Genomic DNA, 27,741 nt, shown 5'->3' on the forward strand with positions numbered 1-27,741 from the left:
AGATATAAACAGTTGCATAGGTTATTTAAAATTCCAAAGGAGGCAACTTGAAAGGGAACATGCAGCAAGGTCTTCCATATGCACTATCATTAGACAAAATACATTATTTCTGCAACATCAAGTCTATTAATATCTGCAATTGAGAGTAATACATTGTTTTTAATTTCTAGTTTAAATTAATCACCCTTTTACACTATGAATTGACAAGCTTGCAGCCATTCTTGTGAGGGAAATTTACCCTCAAGAAAATAAAAATGATTTTTCCTTTTTTATAAATACTGTCTTTCACTTGGAGGGAATGCGCTCGATACAGACAGCAATACCCATTCCACCGCCAATGCAAAGTGCTGCAATGCCTTTCTGAGCACTTCTTTTTTGCATCTCGTGGACCAAAGTGACAATAACCCTTGCACCTGATGCTCCAATCGGGTGACCCAAAGCTATGGCTCCTCCATTTACATTTACCTACAAACAAATTCAAATTGCTAGCTTTATATACAATTTAGAAGCTGTAAATTATATCAGGCTATGAACCATAACTACCCAAGTTTCCCATCAACGAATTTTTATTCATGTCATATTTAAATGGAAAGTTAAGAAGACGTTTAATATTTGGTACAAGGAGGACTGTTTTAACAGTTCATAGTTTGCTTGATAGAAAAATGGAAAAATGGAAAATAGAAAAATTCTGTGAATTTAACTGTGAATATAGGACTGTGAATTTAAAACCAAACGAGCGTGGATGTCAGAAAATTAGTTTTTCAGATTAATTGTAGATAAAAGGCTCTACCTTACAGTTTAAAGCTTTTGAGAAGTGGAATTTCTTGCCACGAATAAATTCTAAAAATTATATAATTCTAAAGATAAATATTTGACCAATGAATTCACAATGTAACCAAACACTAGATTTCCAGCGAATTTCATAATGTTAAAATTCATGTGAACAATCTACACCTTTTTGAAGTGAAACTATTTTGCTAAACATACTAGATTAAATCTAAAAAACATATAAATTAAAACAGATCTTATTCTATATTTTCCATCCAACGGATCCAATAATCAAATTGCTACTTTTGGAGCTTAAAGAAATTTTGAAAATTCATTTGCACTGTTTCGACAGCATAAAAATGGGTTTTAATTCCGATGCGAAAGAAGGCTTAACTGAATTAGCAAAAACTACTCTAAACTCGTAATTTATCATTTTCAAGCAACAGATAATTTTCATCTTCGGGATATCACCAAAATTATTCATCAACAAAGTGAGTCCTCGCTCCTACTCTAGACCCTGATCTATTAATTATTTCACTAAAAATAATTAAACATAAACTATATTCTATTAATTTCAGCTTCAACTGAAATGCAACTTTCTGGAAATACTCCATAAAATGATAGCAATGGGACTTCTTAACGATGCAAGCCAACCTTGGAAATGGAAAGTCATACCTTACTAATATCTAGCCCAAGGTCCTTTATAACAGCCAATGACTGAGCAGCAAATGCTTCGTTCAGTTCAAATAGATCAACATCATCCAACTTCCAATTCGCTTTATGCAACTACAACAACAAAAATATCCACTAACTTTGCGAAAATAACAGGAAACTTTTATCCAATGCCACGAGGTACAATGTCTGCAAAAATTACTTGGAGCACGCAGCAATTTGCGTCGCGTTTTTCAATGTTTACTACTCCTCTTCCCTCTCTAGAACAATTTCGATAGCCTAGGCAAATATCAAACGAGTCACAAGAAAAAAAGTACTTCATAATTACTGCAAATGAGAAGAGGTGGCTAAATTTGCCTTATTTACGCTGAATTTATGTCGGCGTTTTAAGAGTTGTGACAGGGATTGTAGGAAACATATTTCTAGAAAGCTTTAAGTCATTTACCAGCCAAATAGCCAAAAAGTTTCCAAAGTATAGCTACCAGACTTTGAGTTACAATGTAAACAGACATGTAACTTTCAGTTACAATCTGATGGCACATTATCACAAATCATATTGCGATTATACTGAAAGAAAAATAAGCCAATAAAAATCTAACCACTGCACGAATGGCTGGTATAGGCCCGGTTCCCATAACTTGTGGGTCAACACCAGCTTGTGCCCAGGTCACTACTCTCGCCATTGGAGTAAGGCCAGTTTCCATTGCTGTCGATGCATTCATCAACATGACAGCAGCCGCTCCATCGTTTATACCTGAAGAATTACCCGCTGTGACACTTCCAGGGTTCTTGAATGCAGGCTTCAGTCGTAGAAGTTTTTCAATCGTTGTACCATGTCTTGGATGCTCATCCTCTGTTACAACAAGCGACCCTAAAACAACATAATGCATCAACTGCTCATTCAAGAGCCTTTAAAATGTAAAGTTAACTAGTCAATGGTTCTTACATAAAATCCAAGTTTGACATTCACGGCACAACAAAGCCTTGAATTAATCAGATAACCTTTAATGGTTTTGTCTTCTGTGTTTCGTGACAAATTGTCTTTCAAAAAAATATCATAATGAATTTAATAAGAACTCTGAGCAACTGCCTTGCTAATGAATCCAACTTGATATGAATGCAGTTCCAAGATCTGATGTTTTAAATTCAAAATCAAAATTTGACTATTACTTCAAGCTTTGATACCAGAGACATTTGAGAAGTCGCCAGAAAGACCACCCTGGAGCCGTTTATTAATATTGTGATTGTATATTTTCTGATGTTCGTGAAATGGCAGCATTTCTTCAGGGTCTGTCAAGCAGTATTGTTACTGCAGCCTTATTCACTGTACTTAAATTCAACACACTTCTCAAAAACCGTTGAGATATCAAACTTACTACATTTATCAAATCTGACGCTATACTTATTTACCTGCTCTAGATGTTATTTCCACATGAACAAGTTCGTTGACAAATTTACCACTCTTCTGCGCAACCTCCGCTTTTCCCTGTGATGATGCTGCAAATTGGTCTTGCTCATCTCTTGTTATGCCCCACTGCTCAGCAACGTTCTCAGCTACGAAAGTAAAATTCAATGTGAATTGATCACACCACGATTTCAAATTACATGATGTTATATTTAGAAGAGCATTGACTATCCGGTTGCGGATATACTGACTGGCAAACGAATGTTTGACTCTCAACATGCAGCAGTCTACAATCTTTGGCTCATAAAATTAACTTGGCACAATGAATCAAACACGTGCTGTTATCAAATGACCTTCAAAGCTTTGTATCTTCTTTCTTGTGACACAGATCAACCACAATGTAATTCAGATTGCAAAAGATAGCAGAAACTCTCTAAATAGTAGTTAACATTCGTTTGATCGTTATTTAGCTTTTTTCGCAAATAGAGTGTCTCACAACGTAACATAAGGGTGTCAGAACAAGAAACACTTGGGTTCTCAAGACCATAATCAAATTCAAATTCAAATTTATTCATTTCTAACAACAAGAAGTACAAGTTGGCACACGCATGGCACCAATAATGCGAGCGATTGATCGCACGCATGGGTTGTATAGTTGACCGTCGTTTTTGACCTGAATAAAATTGTTTTCATCAACGAAACATTCGAAGTTTTGTTTTTCATAAGCTGAGCAACATTGGCTAATTCTTTTAATAGTGCCTATTTCGCTCTGTATCGTGGCTTATCGCCTTGCTTTGTTCTAATTCTTCCGGAAACATGGCGATCGTCAGGTAGTGTACAAGTTAAAGTTTAAATACATGTACGCGAAAAGATTACATTACAAATTCTAATCTTAATCCAATAACTTCATATATTATTTATACTTTTTGTTCCAGACCCTTAGAAAAAACTCCAAGAAGGGCTATCGAGCAAAAGTCCCTGCTTTTTTAGGCATTGCTAATACTTTCAAGTAGTGTCTACAATTACTATATAACAATGTACCGAGTGGGATATAGGAGATGGCTCACTCTTCTCTTGTACTGAGTGGGATACAGGAGATAACCTTTGCTATAATGGCCTTGGAATGCAAGGAGAAATTAACGAATAAAAGTATAAACATGATACAAGGATTGAATTTAATAAATAAACATATTCCAAGACGATGCTACATCAATTAAACGTAAGTATAATCTGCACCTGTTATTCCCATGTGTATTCCGTAGAATGCATCAACAAGGCCATCCACTAACATGGAGTCTTTGAATGTTGCATCGCCAAACTTAACACCATTTCTCATGTTGGCACAATGTGGAGCCTTTGAAGAAGGTTATTCAAGAATTACCAAGATAAACGTTGCTTTTCAAGAATTACTTTTCAGCTTTAATAAGATAAGTATAAAATTTGTCTTATTTGATCTAATCTGCCCAGAATTTGACCGCAAAGAATTCAATTGCCACAACATCATTGTCACCAAAGCAATGAAATGAAGACAAACGCAAATTCAGGTTCAGATACCTGGGTAGGAATATTTTGCAAAGGGATGAAATAGATTTGTCACACATGTTTACAAAAACCATAATGGGTATTACAGATTGAGCAGGCTAAAGTACATTTGGGGGATAAGTGGGGGAGGGTTAAGCCCCATCACCCCCTGATTCAGCAGTCCCTGAAGGTTTGAACACAAGTTGGTTTGAACACAAGGTAATATTACACAAGTTGTTCAATAGCAGTTTTTTGTAATTACTTGACTCATGCTCTCCTGCCCACCAGCAATGACAATTTTGGCATCGTCGCATTTTATTGCTTGCCAGCCAAGAGTAACAGCTTTCATTCCTGATCCACAAAGCATGCTGACAGAGGTTGCAGTAGTTTCATACGGGACCCCAGCATCAACTGATGCCTGCCTGGCTGGGTTCTGACCTTGTCCTAAATATGCCAAAAAATAACAAAAATAAAAAAGCACAATATATTTTGAAATAAAAAACACTTCTCCTAAAAATGTCTCGATTTTTCTAAGTATCTGGTTCCTTTTATTTATATAGTTAATAACTTGAAGAAATCTTTCTGTATCACTAAACTGGTTCTATTGCAATGCAATGTATGTGTACCAAACAGGGAATCTATAATCACAAAGCAAAAAGGACTCTCCTTATCCGCCTGTAAGCAAAACATAAAGTGGCTGACATGACTCAATTTTAACTTCATACTCTGGCCTCTTTCTGTAGACAGAAGAGAAGGCCAATAAGGTATGATCCAGGGTGCAGCTATTACAAGAAATAGGAGGGCTCTCACACAAAATGTTGCATGATAAATTGAAATAAGTACAAATTTGTTTCTTTTTTGCAATGACAAGCAAAACACCCCTAAGTATGGTTTTGTGTGCTATTCACTTGGATGCAGAGCATTGTGTGGTGCTTACATCTGTGCTTGTAAAATTATTGCTTGCATCTAGATTGTGTGCTTGCTCAAAAGATTTCACTTCCAAAGGCATTTCCATGTGGTGGAGTTTTCGGTTCCATGTATACTTTTTCATGTAAACAGTAAGCAAAAAAAACATAAAAATAGTGTTTCCATTAGAGAATGTATAATATGCATATATTTAAAAGCCTTCTTGTGCAAATCTTATAAACCATCATATTGTAGTCATTACTGATGATTGCTTATATTTGATCAAAATTAATTTTTAAAATTATTTGTAACTACAGTACTTGGTGCTCAATAAACCATTCTCTGAGATGCTTGACTTGACTGATTTCGGTCAAGGCCTGCTGATGCATGCATGCAGAGAATACAAAATGATATCAACTCCTCTGCAATGGAGATTATTGTAATGTATTAAATATAAAAATAACACAACTTCATCATTTTATATGTGTAACAGCATATCAAAACTTGCAAACTGTCATCTAACAGACCTGCAGTTAGTGCTTGTCCTAATATAACTTCTGAGATTGACTTTGGTCCAACATTTGTCTGAGTCAGTAATGCTTTTATAACAGCAGTCCCAAGGGCTGAGGCTTTCAATGAGCTGAGTTTACCATTTAAAGCACCTATAGGTGTCCTAAGTGCTGCTACAATCACAACATCATTTTGATTGTATTCTGCCATGTTTCACTTGCATCAGCAGTAGCAACTTGAGAGCTAAAAGAAAAAAGGTACTCATCAGAGATCGTTCAGGGTCCTGATTAGATCATATTTTGCATATGGCAACTCTTGATGTATGTAGAGCCAGTGACACATCCAACGTCTATCATTGGTCCTACAGCTTGCATTTCCTCCAGTCTCATTCAGTATTTTCAGTCTCATTATGTATAAGCCAGTGAAGCTAAAACAGACATTTGTTTAATGCTTTATGAAATCATTAATGGTATGTGGTAGAGGTTATGGTCCAGGGGTGTCATCCTAACATTAGGAAGGGGGCTGTGCTGTAGGCAAATTCAAAGGCCACACCCATGACTACACCCTTACCACACCCAATATACTTGATTTCTATTTAAGACTCGATTTTGTGTCTAGAAATCATTCAAACTATTCAAGGACGCAAACAGACCGATAAGAACTTGCTATACACAAGAAATGTATAGTAAAATAAAGGGATGCCATCACAGAATTTGTCCAACTAAATATGGACTCAATTGTCAAAGGGGACTGGGCTCCAAAGGCACTGGAGCCATGGGGGCAGCAGGGGCAGCAGGGGCAGCTGGGGCAGCAGGGGCAGATGCATCAAACATCTTCAAGAAACATCAAACAAAAACTCACAATTATGGCCATCGAAAGATGGAGGTGGTGGCAAATTGGCCTTGGGCCTTGAGGTTAAGGGGGCCCTCAAAGTTTTCAGTTTGAGAAAGCAATAGTAAACAAAACAAAATTTCTCCCTAGTTAATAGCTTGATTTTATTTGATTTAACTTTTGGATTTTTTTCTACTTCACATTTGATGTTTGCTTTGATGTATTTATTTCCATTTGAATTACTTGATAGCTCTGCTAATTTATTATCTTTGAACTCTACATTATCTTAACATAGGCCAAGCACTTCTTCCTCTGCATTTTTTCAATCACATATCCGATATCCATGAAAATAAATTGTTTGCATTTTAAAATCACCCGAAAAATTGTATATACGTGAATATTTTAATACCTCTGTACTTATATACCCACGTTTAGACTCCTAAAAGTTTGCTTTATGAAATTTTACTCCTTCCACAGCTTTCACATTGTGGGAGACGCCATTATTCCAACGTGTTAAAACATTTTTAACAGCCTTATCTTCATAACGAGGATCTCATAATATATCTCTGTTTTTACGATTACGACGCCAGAGAAAATGGCGACAGAAAAAGTTGAAAAGGGATTGGAGGTAAGCACAAACAGACACCATTGATTTTAATAAGGAATTCGGTGCTGCTGACCTGGACTTACATGCACTTTTCATGAGCGCCATTTATTTAGAGGGTATCTTGAGTTGGAGCTACTATTCTAGTCCACGCGCGTTCAAATCGGTGATGCCCTTTGAAGAAAACCTAATTATTTACAATACCATACTCCTGTTTAACAGCACCTGGCCCACACCTGATCTTATCAGAAGATGCCAAACTTTCCAACTAAGAATTTTGTGATGCCAAGATCTAGAAACAAATTTTGTATTAGATGTAAAATTAAGGACGTGTGTGTGTCAGCGCGTAAACATTGAAATTCAATTTCAAATTCATTGTAATTTGACAACAGTTACCTAGAAGTATACGATTGCGTGAAGATGTAATAAAAAAGTTATAATTTGCTTTATACGTTATATCATATTTTTAATTAGACAGAGGTTTAGCCTAGGAGGACATGAGGTAAACCAGATGGTTTTCTGGCCAGTGTCCTAAGTTATATGAAATATAAATGATGATAGTTTACAACTGATAAGTTTACAACTTTCATAAAATTTGAAAACAAACTATACAAAATTAAAGAGCTAACGAGACAAAAAGAAAAAAAGATAAATACAAGGAAAGGAAAATTAAAACCTAGAAATGTTATTACTTCATATTACTCCTTTTTTCAAGTAATAAACAATTTTCTTTCACTTATTCAATTTATAAACAGAATACTGGCCAACTAATTGAATACTGGACATAGATAGCCTATATAGAAAATCTATAGGTACACCTTTTTGTCAATGAATTGTCAGCCATCCACCTAATGTAATCAAAACCAGTAAGGTCTTATAACTAGATATATCTGACACATCAAACCTTAAAGAGCTTTTAACCAAGCATCGCTTTTATAAAGCAAAATACTAAAATCTAATGGATACACAGAAGATTTTGGCAACACGAAAGAAAACAGGTTGGAGGAATTTCATAAATAGGGCTGAGGCCTATTTTTCTAAATGATGGGAACTGTTTTAGAAAAAAATATTGTCATCATGGTTCTAAAAAAATTTCATGCGTACAGAAGATCTAAACTTGTTTTTAAATGCTGACAACAAAAGGAATTCCCACTTTGTTAAGATCAAAAACCAAATCATGATTACACCTGCAAGCAACTAAAATTCTTAATACCTCCATAGACATACCTAATAAGTATAACACCAACAGAGAGAATATTCTTAAAGTCTCTGAATTTTACCATTAGACACAAATCTTTGAGTTCCAACTTAAGATCATCCTGTTCTACATACTAAAAAGAATAAATTTATAGTGTTTTTGTTGTGCTTATCAGCTCTGATGCCTCAATGCTTTGATATTTCAAGGAGCGGCAAACAGATGACACTGAATCAGAGAGTGACAGTGACAATGAAATAGCAAATCATGATAGAAAAACAGCAACACAAAAGAAAAAGGATTATATGAATCGTCTAAGGGAATTGCAGTTAAGAAGGGTAATAAATTATATTTATATTTAGAAATTTTTTGATGGTCCCACAAGTGTAGGCTATTTTTATGTGGAAATGCTTTCTTCTTTGTACCTCTTCTTTTTAACATTTAGCCATGAATTTGCAGCCCCAACACATCCTCTATGAATCAATGTTGCTATTTTGTAAACCTGTTTTATTCACAACAGAATGCAGCAAGGAAGTTAAATCATGAAGAGATGGTCGAAGAAGACAGGAGAAATAAGTTACCTGCAAACTGGGAAGCAAGAAAAAGAAAGGCAGAATGGGAATTAGCTGACCAGGAAGCTAGAAAGGTTCGTATTTTTTTTGCAATTATTATCTTTTTCTTTTTGCCTTAGGTAATTTGATAAGAGATAATAGTGAAACAAATAAGATAAGGGCAAAGAGGATGTGGGAAGCTTGAAATGCATACCAAAACAGACAATGTTTTTGAACATGTCTCAATAATCTTCATGGCACTCTAACATTTGATATCCATTTGATAACTTTAACATCTAACAGTACCAGCCTCTAACAGACTAATAGAGAGGGCAATTTACAGTTCAAGCATAATCAGAACTTTCCCTCTCACTTCTACCCACTTGGTCCTTCACACCCACATGTATTGAGGCTCCTTCTATTGTATTGGCCACGATTGGTCAAAAACAAAAAACCAATAAAATTCACTTTTTAGTCTTTCAGGTTTCTTTAAATCTGCATAAACGTAAGATAATTTCAAAAAGTTAGTACAAAAATAATGTCCCATTAAATATGGACATTATTTTTGTACTAATTTTTTGAAATTATCTTACGTTTATACTCTGAGGAGTTTCAGGTGAAAAGTTTTGAAAAGTTGAAAACTTTTGTAGGATATGTTTCTCTTACTTTGAATGTCAATTTCATCTCTAGGAAGCAGAAGAAAGAGGAGAGGACTATGACCAAACAAAACTTTTGCAACAGTCTGCGCATGAACTAGAGATGTTGGAAAGAAAGAAGAAAAAGAGAAAAAATCCAGATCAAGGATTTTCTGGTAAGTATTAGCATACCAAAAAGCAACATCTATGAAAAAAATCTGTGTCTGAATGGCTGCTACCACTTATTTTTCAAAAAACTGGTAAACAGAAAGTAATTATTGCTAGAAAGCAAGAGTGCAAGTTGTTGGGAGTACCACTTCCCCGAAAAAATTCACAGATACCCGCTTATGAGATGGTGGAATAGCAAAATAATGCTTGCTTCTCAAGTGATATCTAGTAAATTATAATTTTTTCAAGTTAATGGCATTTCTTCAGGCCAGGCTTGTTGTTTATTTCTTAATATAATCCTAGCAAAATCAGAGTTAAAAAATTGTATTCTTTGTAGATTATGCCGCTGCACAGTTAAGGCAGTACCAAAGATTAACACGCCAGCATAAGCCAGATTTGGAGTCGTATAACAAAATGAAGGATACAATGTAAGTTTTTTACAGCTCTGAGCTTAAAAGGGACCCAATTTATTGACCTCAAATTATTCTTTAGCTGATTTTATTGTGTTTAATTTCTCTACAGTTGATTCAAACCTGCTTGCCCTAGCTAGGCAGTTTTCTTCATTTTGCTATCCCTGCCCCCACTTCATTGATGCTTTGTACCAATCCCTCTCTGGGTGCAGGCTTACCTGCTAAAAATAACTTTAGGGAATCAAGGCCAAAGGAGGTAAGGAGCTTGCCTCAAAATTTAAATGGGAGGTGAACAGTGGGATGGGAAAGTACCAATCTTATCATTTCTCTCTGCTCTGGTGCCTTGTTTGTATCAGTACATCGTATAGTTCCTTTGATTAGCTTTCAGTTTCTGTCAGTGATTAGATTCTTCCTCTCGTGTTACTTTCCATCCACACCTTGATATAAAATTCTGCTTATCTGTTTTCTTGCTCTTTTTAAAACTAGAAATTCATACCTTCTGATAACAGCTTTCCAAGATGACTCTTGTGTTTATAATGTTTTGCTTTGGACATAGATATGAATCTTAACCTTTTTGATATGTTGAGTGAGCTTGCATTAAGTTAAGTATAACTGAGCTCGCATTTCTTTTTTCGTTTATGAAATTTTTCATTTTTTTTGTAGTGGTTACTATATTCACATATCAAGACATATCTTGGTTTATGCGATACACACATTTTGTTAAGAATATTGAGTCTTGATTATTTTTAGTTCTAAGCTAAAGTTTTTTATAATTTTTATGATTTCAAGCCTGAAATTGTTTAGAAACCATTCGTGAGCAACTCAACGTTTAAATTTGGTAAGGGTCGAGAAAGAAAGTTAAAATACTCGTTACTGACTTTCTTTCCTGTTAATAGAAAAGCGAAAACAGACAACAAGAAGGGCATTTATGTTCACTGCGCCATTTTACATTGTGACTAGATAGTATGGTTGATGAAGTATGCGTTCGTGATCGGTAGTTGTTGTGCTTTGAAAAGCAACTGTAGAATTTTGCTTTAGTTGTTTTCTATGGATAATTGTTTGTTTTAGGGGAGATAACGCGTTTCCAACTGCTCACAGCCTTAGCCATGGAGGTGAAGGCAAAGTTTCTGAAGCAGCTGTCGACAGAATGGTAGAGGATCTTGGCAAACAGTGAGTCTTAAATATCACTATAGAAGATATTCATTGAAACTAGAACTTGAATAGCTGACTTTGCTTTGCAATTGAACCTGCCCGTCAAATGGCCTACTTTTGATGTTGATTGTGACTTAGATGTTTGATTGAAAGCATCACCTATTCCATTCGCCATTTTGTAACAAAGTAATAGTTTTTTTCCGATACCTCTCCCTAAAAAACTATTAACTTAGGATTTATGCTTCATTCTCTTTAGATTCTAAGGTTTAAGTTTTTATGTTGCAAAGAATAAAATTTCAAAGAAATAGCAGTCAAGTAGGGGGTACGACAGACTGAATAATTGACATCCCAATGTATAATCGAATGAATAATCGAATGAATGAATGAATGAATGAATGAATGAATGAATGAATGAATGAATGAATGAATAAATGAATAAATAAATAAATGGATGGATGAATTAATGAATTAATGAATAAATAAATGAATAAATAAATGGATGTATGAATGAATGAATAAATAAATAGATGAATGAATAAATAACAAAAGGATGAACGATTGCTTAAACGGATGAACGAAAGAATAAGCAAGTAGAGTAACGAATGTATGATTCAGTTAATAAATGTATAAACGAATAAACGAACGAATGGATGAATTAGTGAACGTGTAAACGAAGGAAGAAATTAACAAATAAGTGATTAGATCAATAAATAAATGAATGTTTTTTTAAAATTAGTGAATGGAAAATTGAATGATTGAATAAATGAATACAGACACAGCGAGGATCAAGTGAAAAATTGCAGTTTAGATACAACCTTTAAATAACAACATTTCCGAACCTTATTAAAGGCAGCTACCTTATTCACGTTGTATATTCATTTACATAAGCCTTTTTGATTCATGAATATAAACACAGTTTACTGTTGTGTCTGTCTAGGATTCAGAAGCGTGAAAAGTTCCATCGCCGCCGACAGCATTTCGACGAAGCTGATATCGACTACATCAATGAGCGAAACAAGAAATTCAACGAAAAGGCCGAGCGCTATTATGGCAAGTACACCGAGGAGATCAAACAAAACCTCGAAAGAGGAACTGCCATTTAATCATTATCAATCGAACTGGCCACTGTTTATCGTATTGATGGCTGACAATCATCTCGACTTCTTCCAATGGATGTTATTTATCATTTTGAGAAGCAAATGATTTTGCCCAGGGCATTCATGCTGAAGGACACGAGACTTTCTTCACAATTTGACTCGCCTTCTGAATGATATAATCATGTTTGCAGAGCAATTTTTCACAAGCTCGGTTGCAATCTCTCTTGTGAAGTGTTAATCGGCCGGTTTCAATGTTAGGCTATCTTTAGTTATGATGTAATACTGACCTTATCACGGATCACATGATATCTACAAACTCTTACTTCAATTTTTGCATTACAATAGCTTCTATGTAATATTTTATTATCAATATAAAGCTAACAAAGCATGTCAAGATAATCTTTATTTCCTTTTACCAACTGATTTTACACATAGCTCGCTATTATATCATCGCAACTACAGCTAAAGATCATTGAGTTAACTGTCCACCGCTCTCTGTTTTTGACGTCATTCCAATATTTTTGGTTGGTGCTATCCGATTCCGTCTCCTTTTAAGTATGTACATCCATTTCTCTTTATTGAACGAACCGTAAATAACAGGGGACACGATTCCGCTTAAGAAGGTGAGATATTTCATTGAAAAAGTAACAACTTCTTCGGCGTCAGAATACAAATATGTTGTTGAGAGGCAGTTAGGACATATGGAAGCTAGTGAATAATACGCGAAAGAGGGACCCCAACAGGTAACATAGGCTGATACAATTACAGCGGATGTTTTTGCGATGCTCATCTCTGATCGCCTCTGCATGACGTTTGCATTGCTACTGCATATTGACAAACGGGCTATTCTAGATCTCCTTGCAGAATGGAAAATTACACAGTAGCAAATCATTATCAGTAATAAGGGCAGTAGAGTGTTACACATCAGCATTGCAATAGTCCACTGTTTTTGCGGAAGATATGTACATCCTCCAGGGGTGGTTGTCGATGCATTTGTGAATGGTATCAAGCAAAGCAACATTGTGTAAACCCAACTCGCTAAAATGCATCCAGCCATTTTCTGGCTTGTCATATTGGAGCGGTAGCTTAAGGGCTTTCTGATGGCATACATCCGATCTGCACTGATGAGGAGAAGAGAAATACAAGATGCGTAGTTCGTTGTCATGTACGAGAACCGGAATACATCACAAACTGGACCACTAATATCTTTATCCTGGAACTTTAGTCTTTTGAGGATATAAGACGGAACAACGACGATTCCTTGTAGCAAATGGCAGCACAGCAGATTGACTATTCCCCATGTTGATGGCTTCCATAACGGCTTCTGCTTTAGAATAAAGCTAAGGCATAGAGAATCAAGGGCAGTTATAACAAGACTTGTTATAGTCAATGTTATTGCCACCCAATTGTATTCCATCGTTTGACATATTCGTTCAACTTTGACTGGAGGCAAAACATGTAAAATAGCAACTGGTGGCATCGCCGTTCATCACACTCTTATATTCTCTATTGTTATCTTATATTTAAAAAGCTGTTTTATTGTTTAATTACCATAATGTGTAATTACATATTGGATTGTCACGAAGGGATATCATTGTAAATATGAAGGGCAGGAATCGATTCGTTTCCTTTTTATCTGAAATGTTATGATTAAACGGTTGCTTTCTACTGCCTGTTGAAATGATATTCAGAATACACTCTCGCATGCGCATTTATGTTTAATGCCGCAGCCTCATTCCTTACTAGGAAAGTATGAGAAACCTATTCCACACAATTCAAAGTTCTTTAGATTCCTTTTATGATCTCCTTTGAAGATCGTTACTTTTCGACAATTAAATTTTCTAACTGTACCTAAAAGTAAGTTTGTAACACACGATGACATTTTTGGATAGCGCAGTGGTCTGGGCTACGGACCACAGATTTATTAGTTTAGAGTTCGTGACCCTTGACATAACCAAATTTACACTCAGAGTGAAAAGAGTCGCCAGCTCTCTGTCATTCCAGACATATTAATTACTTGATATGATCGCATCGAGGGGATAGACCATGCGCACAAAGTCTTACCATACGGTATCCTTGGATGGACCATGCGCACAAAGTCTTACCATACGGTATCCTTGGATGGACCATACGCACAAAGTCTTGCATCCTTGACACAAGCTTCGAAGAGGCTAGGTAGATGAAAATACAAAAAAAATTTAAATTTTGAAATGCTTTGAGCTTGATCAGAATTCTCAGTTCCTTTGTTTTAAAAAAGCATTGGATCAAGTTTGGCTCCATTTGCTCATCAGAAGCCTGGACGACTGCTGTATAAATAGGAGAAGTTGTGCTTTCAGTGTCGCCTTTCTCATTTTTTTATAATTAGCTACTAGTAAGCAAACATATGAGTTTGCATGTGTTTTGCCAAGCTAATTCGGTGAAATACGTATAGTAAAAGCAAACACTCAAAATTAGCTTTTCGTTAGAAGTTACTTTGTTTGCTGTTATAAGACAAATGACTGTCCCTTGAGTTAACACCGTAAATGTGATACATATGTAACGAAGCATGCAGGAACGAAAACAAAAACAAACGATAATCCAGTTTTTCTTCTTCTTCGATATTCCCCTATATTCCCCTACTTAACTTTGTAATCTCTTCTGCTACCTACTGTATCTCCGCTTCACCCCCCCCCCTCTCTTCTTTTGTGGTAGAGTAATTTGAAAAAGCAATTTTAAACTAAGGGAAAATCAGTTATTTCATCTTTAACTTTCATTTTTCATAAGGTTGTAACATCTTGCAACTCCCCTTATAATCTTAATCAGTTAGCTTTTATATCTACATAACAGCACACTGACCATGCGTAGGCAGGGCCGTTGAGGGGTAGCTCGGGCCCAGTATTGATTCACAAAACTGGAAATTTCCTGTTGCCACGCCCTTAAGTCTCCTGGAGAACAAGGGAAACGTCCTTTTTTGGAAGAATTGTTGAAAAAAGTTTTTCAAGGATTTTTAGAAAAATGTACAAAAACATTTTACATCAATCAAGGACATGTGGACCTTTCTCTTCGATAAACTTACAGGCGTTGATTGCGTATAAGTAGCTAAAATGGTACCTTTTTTGCATTGTAATTAGATTTCGTTACTCTTTTTGGCCCGGACTTTTTGCCTCTCCCAACACCCCCCCCTCTCTTGACGCCCCTTTGCGTAGGTGATAATAGTCATAAACACATAAGCAGCAATTAAAACCTACTACAATTCTCTCTCGCTCACTAATTACAGCAACAACTACGCTCATTCCAGTCCCTCGTTACTCACATCCTCACACATTCACAACATGTTGTCTACCTGCAAACTGGTAATGTTAATGCAAACAAATTTGTTTAGCATTAATCCACTTGACCTCCCAATTAACGTTGGTTTATATTTCAATTTTGATTTATTGTCAGCATTGTATAACACAAACTAACGTGGTTTTCAAACTTGATCTGAAATTCACTTGATGGCAAGATCGACTTTCAAGAAGAAGTTTCTTCAAGGTGTAAAGTTCTTTATTGACGACCTCATAAAAATCTATTTTTAGAATTTTTAAATTTTGATCCCATAAACTGAAAGAGGATCATAAAATAACTGTAAATGTCCAAAATATGTCTATCATGTTATAATATGAGCACAGGCTCTTTCCCCATCAAACTTTTGTAATTTTGTCTCTCTTAATAACTTTATGAGCCAAGTCAGTTATCCATCAAGCAAATTTCGTTGGCCAATCTCACCCGATTTCTGGCATAATTAAATTATTTTGCATAATTTGAAGTATTTATATTGTCCTATAATTTTATGTGGAAAAATTCAAAAACTCTAAAAATAGTTTTGTGACGTCAAACTTAAGAACACTATTGCGTTTAGTTTTATCACGCAATTTTTATAATTTAAATGTCAGTGAATCATGTAGTACTGATAAAGTATGACGTTCGTTACGCAAGAATTGATATGCTTATTAGAATAAGCAAAAATACTTAAACATTAACAAATATTTTAACAGCCGTTGTTCTGCACCTGTTGCTCTCTTATCATTATAGAAGTAAACAAGAATCGTTTGAAAAATTTTCCTTGAAAATGCCACTGCTGGGTGCCGTGTTTTAACTTTAAACTCTAAATTTCTCTGCGTTCTCCAGGAGCTTGTCTCTCCTATTTGCTTTCACTGGCGGTACCTTTAAGAAAATATATGCTATATCAAATGTGTATAAAGATAGAATATAATTCCTATTTTCATGTAGGGCTAGGCCCTCGTTCTGTATTTCCTAATGCTGATAAGACCGTATTCCTCTCGTGCTGTTACGCACGCCCGTTCTCTACCCTTGGCTCCGAACTCTACCCTTATCTAATCTCAGCAGAATAATAAATTTTAATAACGCGTCCACTTCGCAACATAACCGAGAGATTAAAATACTTTATTATACTAGAGTCCAAATTCTATAACATATGCTATTGGTTGTCCTTATAGTATTGTCAAGATTATTCTATTAATCGGTCTGTCGGTGTGAGAATTCGCTCTTTCCATTGCCAGTCAACCCAGTCTTTTCAAACTATACATCTGTAAGCCTATTGTCTTGTTTTCAAACTATTTCTCGGCCGTTCTTGATACAGTTTTATTGAAAAAGCACAATATGCGTGTTTTGTTTTAGAACAGCTTGTCTTCGTAAAAAATTCAATACCTTGGTTGACAACATTCGTATCTTTTAACGGCAGGTGAAGTACAAAACGTTTAGAAAGAAGTTTAGTTAAGAGAAAATTGCTGTAACGTGTTTGAGGGATCACGATAAAAAAGTATATTCAAAAATAACGGTCGAAAATAATGATTAGCTATTTGATGATTGCTGTAATGCAGATGTGTATAATTGTATGAGAAGTAAATCCACTTAAAGGCAGTGAAAAGATCTCCACTCGTCATCATTAAGAATTTATAACAACTCTTTTGTGGCAGACGCTGTTTTGATATTTACGGCCTTACGCTCACTTTGATTCAAGCCAGAGCAAATGTGGGTATGGATAGGACCGACAGTGCGATGGATGAAGAATTTACACCTGTAAAAATACTCTACACTGTATGAAGCAGACAAACAACTTCGTGGGACATTAAACTAGAATATCTTTATACCTGCAGCTATTAAATATGACAGTTGTCTAAAGATATTGTTAAAAAGTCGTGCAAGTTATTCAGTCGTTTTAAACACCGTTTAAGCCCGGTTTTATTTACGCATTTGCAGAATGGAAGAAGTCTTTATTAGAGGTCTGCTTGTTTTGACGATTATTGTCATGCTCTTGTTGAACATTTATTGCCTTTATGGCATCATAAAATCAAAACCCTTGCAACCATCAACATGGGGAATAGCCAATCTGCTGTGCTGTCATTTGATACAAGGAATCGTCGTTGTCCCGTCTTATCTCCTCAAAAGACTAAAGTTCCAGGATAAAGATATAAGTGGTCCAGTTTGTGATGTATTCCGGTTTTCCTACATGACAATGAACTATGCATCTTGTATTTCTCTTCTCCTCATCAGTGCAGATCGAATGTATGCCATCAGAAAGCCCTTAAGCTACCGCTCCAATATGACAAGCCGGAAAATGGCTGGATGCATTTTAGCGAGCTGGGTTTATACAATTTTGCTTTGCCTGATACCATTCATACATTTGTCGAGCAGAAACTCTGAAGGATGTACATATGTTCCCCAAAAGCAGTGGACAATTATTATGCTCGTTTGTAACACTCTACTGCCATTTCTTCTGATTATTTACTGCTATTACCATATTTTTATTGCCGCGCGAAGATCGTTCAGGTTACGCGCGGCCCTCTGCCTGGAAAAAGCTGTTCGTGCCCATCAACTCAAAGTCGCAAAAGTTTCAGCTGCGGTTGCATTTGGGTATGCCATCTGCTGGGGACCATCTTTTGTGTATTACTCGTTGTATGCCTTATGCCCTAAGTGCATGGCATCCCTTGTTAACTCTGGCTCCGTGACATTTGCTATGAAGTACCTTACCTTTTTGAATGGTATCATAAACCCAATTCTTTATTGTATTAACAATGGCAGTTTAATGAAGCTAGCGAAAGGTTTCATCTTTTTCCGAGTTCTGAGATGGCTAAATATCCGTTTACGACTGTGTTTTGTGAAACACCGAACAGCAAGACATAGTGCAGAAGTCGCCGTTGTCTCAAGGACTCCTCCACCTGCAACTATATCGCAACTGTAACTATATCTAAGAGACAGACATTGGAGATTCGGAGGCAAAAGGCCGTATTGTTCAATGGATCATTCTAATTATCGAATGCTCCAAATATTGTATAAAATATCAGTAGCACCAGGGACACCAGGAGTATACTCAAAAATACGAAGAGAGTTAAAAGCAAAGGGTTTCTTCGTAAGCATTGGAAATCCACACAGGCAATTGAGAAGCTAGTTATCGAACGACACCCTATCCAAAGAAGGATTTTTCATTGTTGTGAATATTGCTAAAGCACCCCTTTACATCCTTGTGGATGCTTCTTTTTCTCAATGTAAAGTTTTAGATATGTGCTTCTCCTTATTTTCTGTTACCAAGATTGCATTTCTTGCTAAAAGAAATTGACCATTAATTTGCAAGCATGTGATTTTATTTGTAAGTTTCGGATAACTTAAATAAATGAGGGCCTTCCTTAGTCGCTTGAAGAAATCATTAATACGTGTCCTATTGATGCAAATATCCTTTGACTTTGTTGAAGTATTTTTATCAGACAGCTATCATTATCGACGGTATTCTGACGCATGTGGTGTGGTTTTCTCCTGGAAAAAGCGTTCATGTTTTGGATTTATCTATATTACACAATAATGTATTATGTATAGTTATATGTTGTGTACATTGGCTGACTAGCTACCATTCAACCCACCAGGAAGAGCAACCAAAAGGGCGCCAATAGGTTCGATAGTTGCTTAACTTTGGGGTTTGTAAAATGGGTCCGGAAAAAATTTGTGTAGTGAAGAATCAGGTTTTTGCAAGCCATGTCATAATTCATTCTTAAAACTATTCACAATGGAAGGCCGAATTGATGACAGAATGAAAATCAATTTTTTTTTAATTCACGATTTGCTTTTGAATAAAAACGATTCTCAGTCAAATTAACTGTATTTGAAACGTCTACACGGGTGATAACATTTTTAGGTATCAGATGATGTACTGCTCCTCAGAAATATGTAGAAATGGAAGTTAGATTAAAACCCAAAGCCCATTTTTCAATTAGCGTGACATTATCTTTCAAGATTTTAATGAGAAAGCAACTTCTCCAGCCTGAGAGACACACATTTTCCATTAAACTCGGAATCTTCATAAATTTAGCAAAAAATATGACTTCATTTTTACCAAAAAGTAATTTATAAATTTTTGAAAATTTGTAGCATATTTATAAGTAAAGTAGGAGTGGAATTACCTCCAGCTAGTCTTATGAGTGCATTGTTCTTGTATGTACGCTACAGTACAGGTACAAATCATTTATAGGAGATATAATGCCAGTACATCATCGTGCGGAGTAAACGATTTACCAATTATTAAAGTAAATGAGGGAAAAATTCATTCTTTCTAAACACCATTTCCCCAATTTTCAACCCTCCGATTTCACACCAAAACAAAGTAACAAATGAATACTCACTTACAACCATTCATTTTGCTTATTGGACTTCCTTTCTCGTATCTGACGATGAGGTACCAACGACGTCCTATTCATGGTGTTTCCTTTGATCGGGAATATTTCTTCGCAACTTAGGCCCCAAACGTCAACAAACGTTTAAATAAATCCTCTTCATTTTTCATTTCAGTCAATATGTCTTTTTTAAAAATGAGCATCAGATTGACTGAGATACCAAATATTAAAGACTATAACAAGTACTTTTGCAACACTCGATATAAATCTCGACATAAATCATTTCATAGTGCCGCTAGTAATTAGCCTGCGTCACAGACCATCACCAGCCTGCGTCACAGACTCTCCTCCTTGGTGGTGATGGTCTGTGACGCAGGCTACTAGTAATCGGTAAATTGTTAATTATGATCGGGCATTGAACATGTGCTTAAAAACTGAAGACTTGTCCAAAAGATTTCTGTTATCCTCTATCATGCGTACTGCAGATTTCACTAGTAAGGGATAATTGATGGCCAAAGGAAAAGCACTTTGATTCAAGAGAGAAAACATAGGGTGTACGCATACATTACGTTACCCTGGTAACCAGAATCTCCATTATTTAGTCTCAGAGATATAGTTTGGAACTAGTCACTGTAGTTTTATTCATCAAGGAAAACCTTTATCCCTGGATTTGTGAGGCTCTGGTACCCAGGGCAATATTACGTAAACAAAATGGGTAAATTTTGAAAAAAATCTCCTTTTGCTTAAATCATCGAGTTTTAACAATAGGCCATAATGACCGTAAACGTTTGTGTTAATCCTTCATCTTTGAATAGGTAATATGTGAACGTTTCCAGAGCCAACACGTAGATAACTTTATCAAACTACAACCAAAGAGCACAGGGTGGTTCTAAGTTAATTTTTCTAAGTAAAGTGAAAACTCTCTCAGTTATTCGAAATGAGACACTCGAGATAATTCGCGTTAGTCATAAGTCGAAAAACGAATATTGCTAGTCTTGCGTTTTGCACAAATTTAGTCAGTAAAAGTCAGTAGGCAAACAGTCCAAACATTAGGCTGTAGAAAAGCGTTGTGTTATAGGGTTATTTTACAAATTATTTTTAGGATTTACCAACGGGTCCAAGCCCCAAGTTTCTCACTAGCTTTTCAATCTTGGCAATTTTCACATAATATAGTTTCCCTTTATAGTTTAGTAACGACACTGGTATTTTCTCAATTGTAAATTTAATTGTTGATTAACAAATGTCACATTGTCTCATTTTGCTGATTTCCTGTTCTGAGATACCTTTAATTCTTTTAAATCCTGGTTAATTTCTTAACTTAAACTTAAAATGTCTCAAAAAGCAGTTGCTTGGGAAACTTAAAATATCTCAAAAAGAGCTTTTGAGTCAAGTACCCTTGCTTAATTACATATCAACAATCTTTATCAACAAAAATTAAAGACCAGCTTCATACATAAGATATTTTGTATAGAAGAGTAACCACGGACACGATGGACGCAAGCAGGTAACGATGGCATCAACGTTTTTGGTCGGTTTCGAGCGGTAGACCCACCCACTAAATGAGAACAACTACTCACTTAAAGCGAATAAGGGAATAGAGAAAAGGGGATGGAGGATAAAAAGGGTATGGAATTTTTGTTGCGTAATGAACGCCATCCCATATGCATAAATCACGAGAAGTTCCGATTTCAACAAATGCCGTTCTTATCAGATATAATCAAATATTGTAAACTACTGGATACTCCGGCTGCTTAATGCATAGTTTTTGAGATTACTATGGTGTGACAAAGTATTTTGAATTCCTTTCAAGTTCAAGATATTGGTAATAATTCCGAGACTTTTTAACTTAAAACTAAATTGAATGTCATGGTACATACGTGCTGGTAATCCACACCCCCTTCTCCCCGAAGTCAGTGTTGGTTGATAGTATTACAGAGTCAATGGGGATGCAGATGAGCACAAGGTCCACTATCTCATAACAACATGGATTTTTTGGCAGAGCCCGGTCGTCCTTCTATCTAGCAGTTTTGGAGTCGATCTACATAAAAACGGAAAAGCCGCCATTGAGTAGACAGAAGGAGTTCGTTTGCTCTCTTGGACTCCATTGGTAATTTTTCTTTAGGCTCGCGGCACTGATTGGTCAACCATACCGGTCTTGTGCTTGCGTTTTTCTGATTGGCCTATTTCGATCCACAACTGGGTATATATTTTCCATCGTGTTCTTTCGGAACCTTATTCTGACGTTTTATGCTCTGAGGAGTGTCAGACGAAAAAGCTTTTAGTATGTCGTAAAATGTTTGCTTTTTTCAAAGCCATTTTCAAATTCTGTAACGCAAAAAAACTGTTAACATGGATTTTGTGGGTCGTCGGGGGGGGGGGGGGCAGCCACGTAGCTGTGGATATCGGTTGGGGTGAGCAGACTCGAGCAAGAATCAAACGTCGAGAGGGCAGGCTCTTAAACAAGAAAGAAATTCATAACAGCGAATAACGCGTTTATTTGGAATATATCAAGCTTCGAGGTTTCTGTAGTCACTCAACTGAAAATTCCTCGAACGATATCTCACGAGTTTGGATTTTCCAAAGAAACTGTAAGCTAAAGCATGCTGACAAAAAGGGGCGCTACGTCGCCTTCTTTGTGCGTCAATGTACGCCATGGACAAAAAGACATTCAGCCCTTGCTGAAACACAACTAAACACCAGTGTGATTCTGTGGATTCCGTACACTATAAATCGAGAAGCTACTTTATAATTTTCCAGCAAAACTCGGACACGTTTCCGATTGCTTGCCCTCACACTGGCTGAGAATACATGCTTAAAAACTTTATAATCGCTTTTCAATCGGGTAACTTTCTGTGGTTTGATTGTACATACCTCCATGGTATCTCTAAAGGGGCCCTTTGCGGAAAATGTTGCGAAAAACAATAGCAATAGCAGAAATTGCCTACTTTTCGGCATTAACAAGGATGGGGCTAGAGCTACAACCCTGTTTCTAGCATAGCTCATTCAAATGAATATACTAACAAGAAGCTAGGCCACCTCTTTATATTCTTTCGCACCCCAGCTGTAATCGTCACAATTTGAATATTGCAAGTAGTCAATTGCATAAATCTAAGGAGCCGATAAGAGAGCTTCTTTCTTTTCAAAAGAGGCAGGGTCCTTTTTAAAAGCAATTATTTTACAAAATTATGATCATGCCAAAAAATCATTTGGATTAACTGTAGCGAGAGGGGGCAGGCAAATTGTTGTCAAAATTTCATTTGGAGGGGCACAGCCCCCCGTGCCCCTGCAACTACGTGGCTGTTGGGGGAAGGGGGAGCGGATAATTTGATTCTAGCTTGATTCTTTGCGAGTGTCTCATCATCTTATTACAAGCCAATGCACAAGTTATTTCTTCCATCTTTTTTGAGAAGTCGGGTAAACTTATTCAAAAATTAGGTTAAAATGAAGCTGTGTTGTATAGGGCTTTCTCCTACCATTCAAAATGAAGCATATCTCACATCAAAATCTGTCAATATTTCAAGGAGAAGAAAAATTTCGATTGTATATAGAGACTTTGCATTAAAAATAATATCTTCGAAATCACACAAGAACTTTGTATTTATCCTTGCCTTTTAAAACCAAAGAAGCTTCTCTATGAACCGTTTCCGAAAAGCGTTTCGTTGATGTTGGTACGTATTCCCCGTTTCCGCATAATTTGCTATCGCTACCATCTTGAATTATTCTAATTATGACGTCCGCTGCGCTTGCGCGATCGCTGTCCTGACCGCGCGTTGAAGATCGAGCGGGCGTGATCGAAGTGAACGAGTTTTGCTCTCTTTTTTTGAATTAATCCTTCAAACCAGGCAAATTTCTTTCAGTATTAAAATGGAGTTTGAAGAAGAACAGCGCTTGACTGACGAGGATGTTGGCACAGAAGAAGAACTGATCGACTTAGTCAAGGCATGTCCGATACTGTATGATGTCCGGCTGAAGGTTTACAAGGACAGAAACATGAAAGATAGTGCGTGGAGATCAATTTCCGAAGCAATGAAATTAAGTGGTAATACTTATTTGACAAGACAGTTTCATTTGCAAAAATATAATATTTGTAGATATGCCTTGAATTTAGACAAATGTTTGTGACAGTGGCCCGTTGCTGCGGGCCATTTGAAGAAAAAACATGAAGGGGGCCTAAATGAAAAACGACATTAGAAGGCAGTTGTGCCTTTATCTTTATAGTGCAGAGAACTTGGAGCAGACTTAGCATCAATCATTAGCAAATAGGAAGTAGTCAAGGAAAATATAACTTTGTAAGTTCTTCATTCTGCCTACAAAAATGATTTTCTGGTCTCTGCGTAAAAAGCTGTGGTGCTGTAACAATGAATTTGGAGACAGGTTAGAAAGGGGTGGGGTGGGGTGGGGTGGGGTGTTCAAACGAGACATAGGATTTGACACATTCCTTTTAGTGCTATGCCTTTGCTTTTATAAGTTTAATTCAATTATCAGAAGATCGCTATTTTGCAGCCCTTTATACCTGGTATTTTTATCTACCATTATAAAGCTTTTTAACAAGATAAGATGCAAATTTTAAAACTATCAGTTCTTTCAGTTTTAGAATGCAAAAACAAATGGAAGAATATTAGAGATGCATATGTGAAATTTCTCCATGCAGTGAAAGAAGAAACTGTAACAGGTAAAAAAATTAAAAAGCGTTACAAGTATGCTGATAAGATGAAATTCTTGGAGCGATGTATACAGCACAGAACACCACCAGGCAATATGTCATCAAGATCAAGGAGAGAATCCATGCCCCAGCATAACAGTGTTTCTATGGTTTTAAATTATTCTGGTGATGGTGCTGTTGATTTTGAGCAAGAAGAGGAAGTTCAAGATTCATCTTCATCTGTTAATAATTCTGCTGCAGATGTTACTTCGCCAAATAAGCAACCACCTGAAACAATCAAGCAAGAAGGGATCTCTAAAGATGACAATACTGGAAAGTATGGGAAACGACGAAGAACAGACAATGAAAAACACCCTGACCTACAGCAACATACTGGTTGTGTCAGTGAGCAAGACGATTCAAAACTTTTTTGTCTCAGCTTGATATCTACATTGAAAAGACTTGACTCACAGAAAAGGCAGCTTGCAAAGTTAAAAATACAGAATATTTTGTATGACATTGAATTCAGTGAGGCTTCAGGTACTTAGTACTTCTGGTGAAGCTCAGTAATGTTTTTAATAAGCAGGCCTTATCAAGAACACAGCCAAGGCGCAGTTTGTTTCAAATATCTGGATAATCTTCTAAGATTAAAAAGTTTTTGAACTTGCAAGTGAAGTGGTGAATTATGGTAAGCAATGTTACTAAAGAAAGACGTTTATGTATAAAGAAATCTGTTTGGTACTCAAGGTAGGCAGAGAAGCTGTTCCTTGACTTGAACGTCTTTGGCATATTTTGATAAGGAAATCTGATTGATACATCATAACTTTTGCTATCAAAGGCCTTGTTGTTCGACATAAAGTGGGCAATTGACAGATCATGCAAGCTTGTAAATGAAGCATGCAATATTTGAATGAGGTATGCAATAAAAGTATAAATTATGAAGTGATTGACTTCTAGAAATCATTAAAACTCACTTGATCATAAGGTTTCAAGAAAGCTGTGGTGTATCCTTTTTAAATTTTCCAAAGTTTAAAGATCATCCAAATTACTTTCTGGTGAACTCATTTCCATATTATCTTTATCCCAGAGCTTAGAAGGGGTATCTACATCTTGTTGAATATTTGCAAGGCTTGTTTTGCATTTCCTTTCACATGAATTTGTTTTGACTCCATACTTTGTCATTCTGAGTAAAATCTAGCTTTTCTTAGTTGGTTTCGGAAAACTCAATCTCTGGACAATGTCCAACTTAAAGCCCAAAGAACAGCATTTTAAGTTAAAAAGTCTCAGAATTATTGCCAATATCTATCAAAGTATTTTGGATATAAGCATATCAGTTTTAAACAAATATGGAGCACTGCTATGGACAGAGAGTAAAAAAATGATAGGAAATATAACATAGTATTTAACACTATTATAGTAACACTTAATGGTATTTGTTAAATTTTGAATCACTGTCTTTTACAAGGCTGAGAAGCACTGCCCTAAGTCTCGAATGTCAAGGTCTGCTATTTACATTATGGTTTTATTGCAAATAAGTTTGGTTTAACACATGTTTTATTATGTTTCATTGTTTTTTGTTGCTAGCAAACTAGATAGCACTCAATTTATTTGCATATTGATCAGTACATTATTTGCTGTCACATTTAATCTGCTAATTTGTAAGTAACCAGTTTTTGATTCAAATAATTATTAAAGGATTCAAAGCCTTTTTTAACTGAAAGAGTTGTAAATTCGAGGCACTTTTCAACCTGCTTTCAAAATAGGTAGATGATATTATCCTTGTTCAGAATCACTTTTTTCTCCCTTCACAACAAGAATCTGTAGAACCAAATTATTGGCATGATTTTTTGAGGAATAGGGAGTTGTTCCAAAAGTATAATCTTGCATGCAAAGCAGATTAAACCTTTAGAGTCCCCAACACCTAAATAGTGATTTTTAAGACAAAAATTGTTAAAAGCAGCTATTTTGCACTAAAATGGGGATGATTTTTATTTGTGATATTTGCAAACTTTAAGATATTTTTCCCATTATATGCTTTTCAAAAGCTAAAGATGGCATTCTACTATACCCTACTGTATTCCCTATTACTATAGTAATGGTAGCTCATGTTTGTTCTAATTTTGAGGCAAGGTTTCAAAATAGAGTGAATTGTAGACATTCTTATCAGAAACTTTGATGTTTTAGAGCTTTCAACTCTGGATCTCTAAGTCAAAAACGATTATAAGTTGTATAGTTTGTATGTTTGTGTTTTCTATGTAATATAAGTTCAATTCAAAGCAAATATTAAAAGAAATTGGATGTAACTTAGTCTCGCTATGTTTACTTGTGTTATCCTCTTTACCTTACTGGTCAAAACAGAGCACAGTGCCATGGAAACTGAGTGAATATAAACTTGCTGTGCAGAATTGGGATGACTTAATAAACAAACCCAAATGAAAGCTTCATGTTCTGCGACCCAACAGTTTAAGAGGCTTCCAGAAGCCAGTTTAAATGCACATTAAGATATATTAGAGTCTAAGAACTTTCAGTATTTTCTTTGAAAAAAGTGTGTACTTCATGCATAATGCCTTGTTATAGTCAAAGCGTTCTATTCAATATGTTTATGAAATGCTGTAAAATGAATGTGTGGTCATAAAGTCTTAGACTAAGCGCTACCTGGTTTGTGGTGCTAAAAAAAGCACAATCGAATCAATATCGCGTCTTAATGTTTCACGTAACAGGCTTTTGATGATAGAAGCATTATCTGATGACAAAACAATACAGTGTAGGATTAGAAGGTCAAGTTCTAGAAAAGTATTAAAATATATGCTGTTTGATTGTTCAACCTTATTACTTATACATGGAAATCTCTCCCGATACCACATAAACAGAGAGATTCCCGATGTCACCAACACAGATCTCTTTCGTCCTACTCTCTTATATCTTATTATAAGAAAGAGCTGCATGAAAGCGAAGAAAAAATTTACAAAAGAGAACGGCTCTCCAAGGAGTTTTTTCCACAAGCAATAGCTCTGCAACTGCAGTTAGCCAT

The 27,741-nt window shown here is 35.9% G+C and overlaps 5 protein-coding genes across 6 annotated transcripts; 3 read left to right on the top strand and 2 right to left on the bottom strand.

The window, feature by feature from the left end:
• Positions 1 to 69: 69 nt before the first annotated feature.
• LOC135685082 (uncharacterized) lies at positions 70 to 7,155 on the bottom strand. 2 transcript variants are annotated; one of them, XM_065200885.1, is made up of 8 exons: positions 7,043 to 7,155; positions 5,800 to 6,025; positions 4,629 to 4,810; positions 4,082 to 4,199; positions 2,851 to 2,994; positions 2,040 to 2,311; positions 1,444 to 1,554; positions 70 to 465 (listed from the first exon to the last, which is right to left on the bottom strand). In XM_065200885.1, exons 2-8 carry the CDS (start codon positions 5,990 to 5,992, stop codon positions 286 to 288), a joined length of 1,200 nt encoding a protein of 399 aa, XP_065056957.1. In that variant the 5' UTR covers positions 5,993 to 6,025; positions 7,043 to 7,155; the 3' UTR covers positions 70 to 285. The 2 variants fall into 2 exon arrangements, with proteins under 2 accessions (XP_065056957.1, XP_065056956.1); XM_065200884.1 differs by having other exon boundaries at positions 7,023 to 7,154.
• On the top strand, positions 7,085 to 12,741 carry LOC135685086 (pre-mRNA-splicing factor SYF2). Its single transcript, XM_065200888.1, has 7 exons — positions 7,085 to 7,241; positions 8,622 to 8,750; positions 8,933 to 9,058; positions 9,654 to 9,774; positions 10,104 to 10,194; positions 11,245 to 11,346; positions 12,266 to 12,741. Exons 1-7 carry the CDS (start codon positions 7,209 to 7,211, stop codon positions 12,429 to 12,431), a joined length of 768 nt encoding a protein of 255 aa, XP_065056960.1. The 5' UTR covers positions 7,085 to 7,208; the 3' UTR covers positions 12,432 to 12,741.
• LOC135685083 (octopamine receptor beta-2R) lies at positions 10,103 to 14,067 on the bottom strand. The gene has a single exon (XM_065200886.2). It carries the CDS (start codon positions 13,903 to 13,905, stop codon positions 12,895 to 12,897), a length of 1,011 nt encoding a protein of 336 aa, XP_065056958.1. The 5' UTR covers positions 13,906 to 14,067; the 3' UTR covers positions 10,103 to 12,894.
• A 179-nt stretch (positions 14,068 to 14,246) lies between these two features.
• Positions 14,247 to 20,449, top strand: LOC135685084 (octopamine receptor beta-2R-like). Its single transcript, XM_065200887.2, has one exon. It carries the CDS (start codon positions 17,668 to 17,670, stop codon positions 18,646 to 18,648), a length of 981 nt encoding a protein of 326 aa, XP_065056959.1. The 5' UTR covers positions 14,247 to 17,667; the 3' UTR covers positions 18,649 to 20,449.
• Positions 20,450 to 23,806: 3,357 nt separating this feature from the next.
• Positions 23,807 to 27,017, top strand: LOC135685437 (uncharacterized). The gene is made up of 2 exons (XM_065201378.2): positions 23,807 to 24,107; positions 24,657 to 27,017. The coding sequence occupies exons 1-2, from the start codon at positions 23,933 to 23,935 to the stop codon at positions 25,256 to 25,258; spliced, it is 777 nt and encodes a 258-aa protein (XP_065057450.1). The 5' UTR covers positions 23,807 to 23,932; the 3' UTR covers positions 25,259 to 27,017.
• Positions 27,018 to 27,741: the final 724 nt, after the last annotated feature.

Source organism: Rhopilema esculentum, chromosome 15 (assembly GCF_057945365.1).
Source record: "Rhopilema esculentum isolate cy_ngs chromosome 15, ASM5794536v1, whole genome shotgun sequence".
In the NCBI taxonomy this organism is placed as follows: Eukaryota; Metazoa; Cnidaria; class Scyphozoa; order Rhizostomeae; family Rhizostomatidae; genus Rhopilema; species Rhopilema esculentum.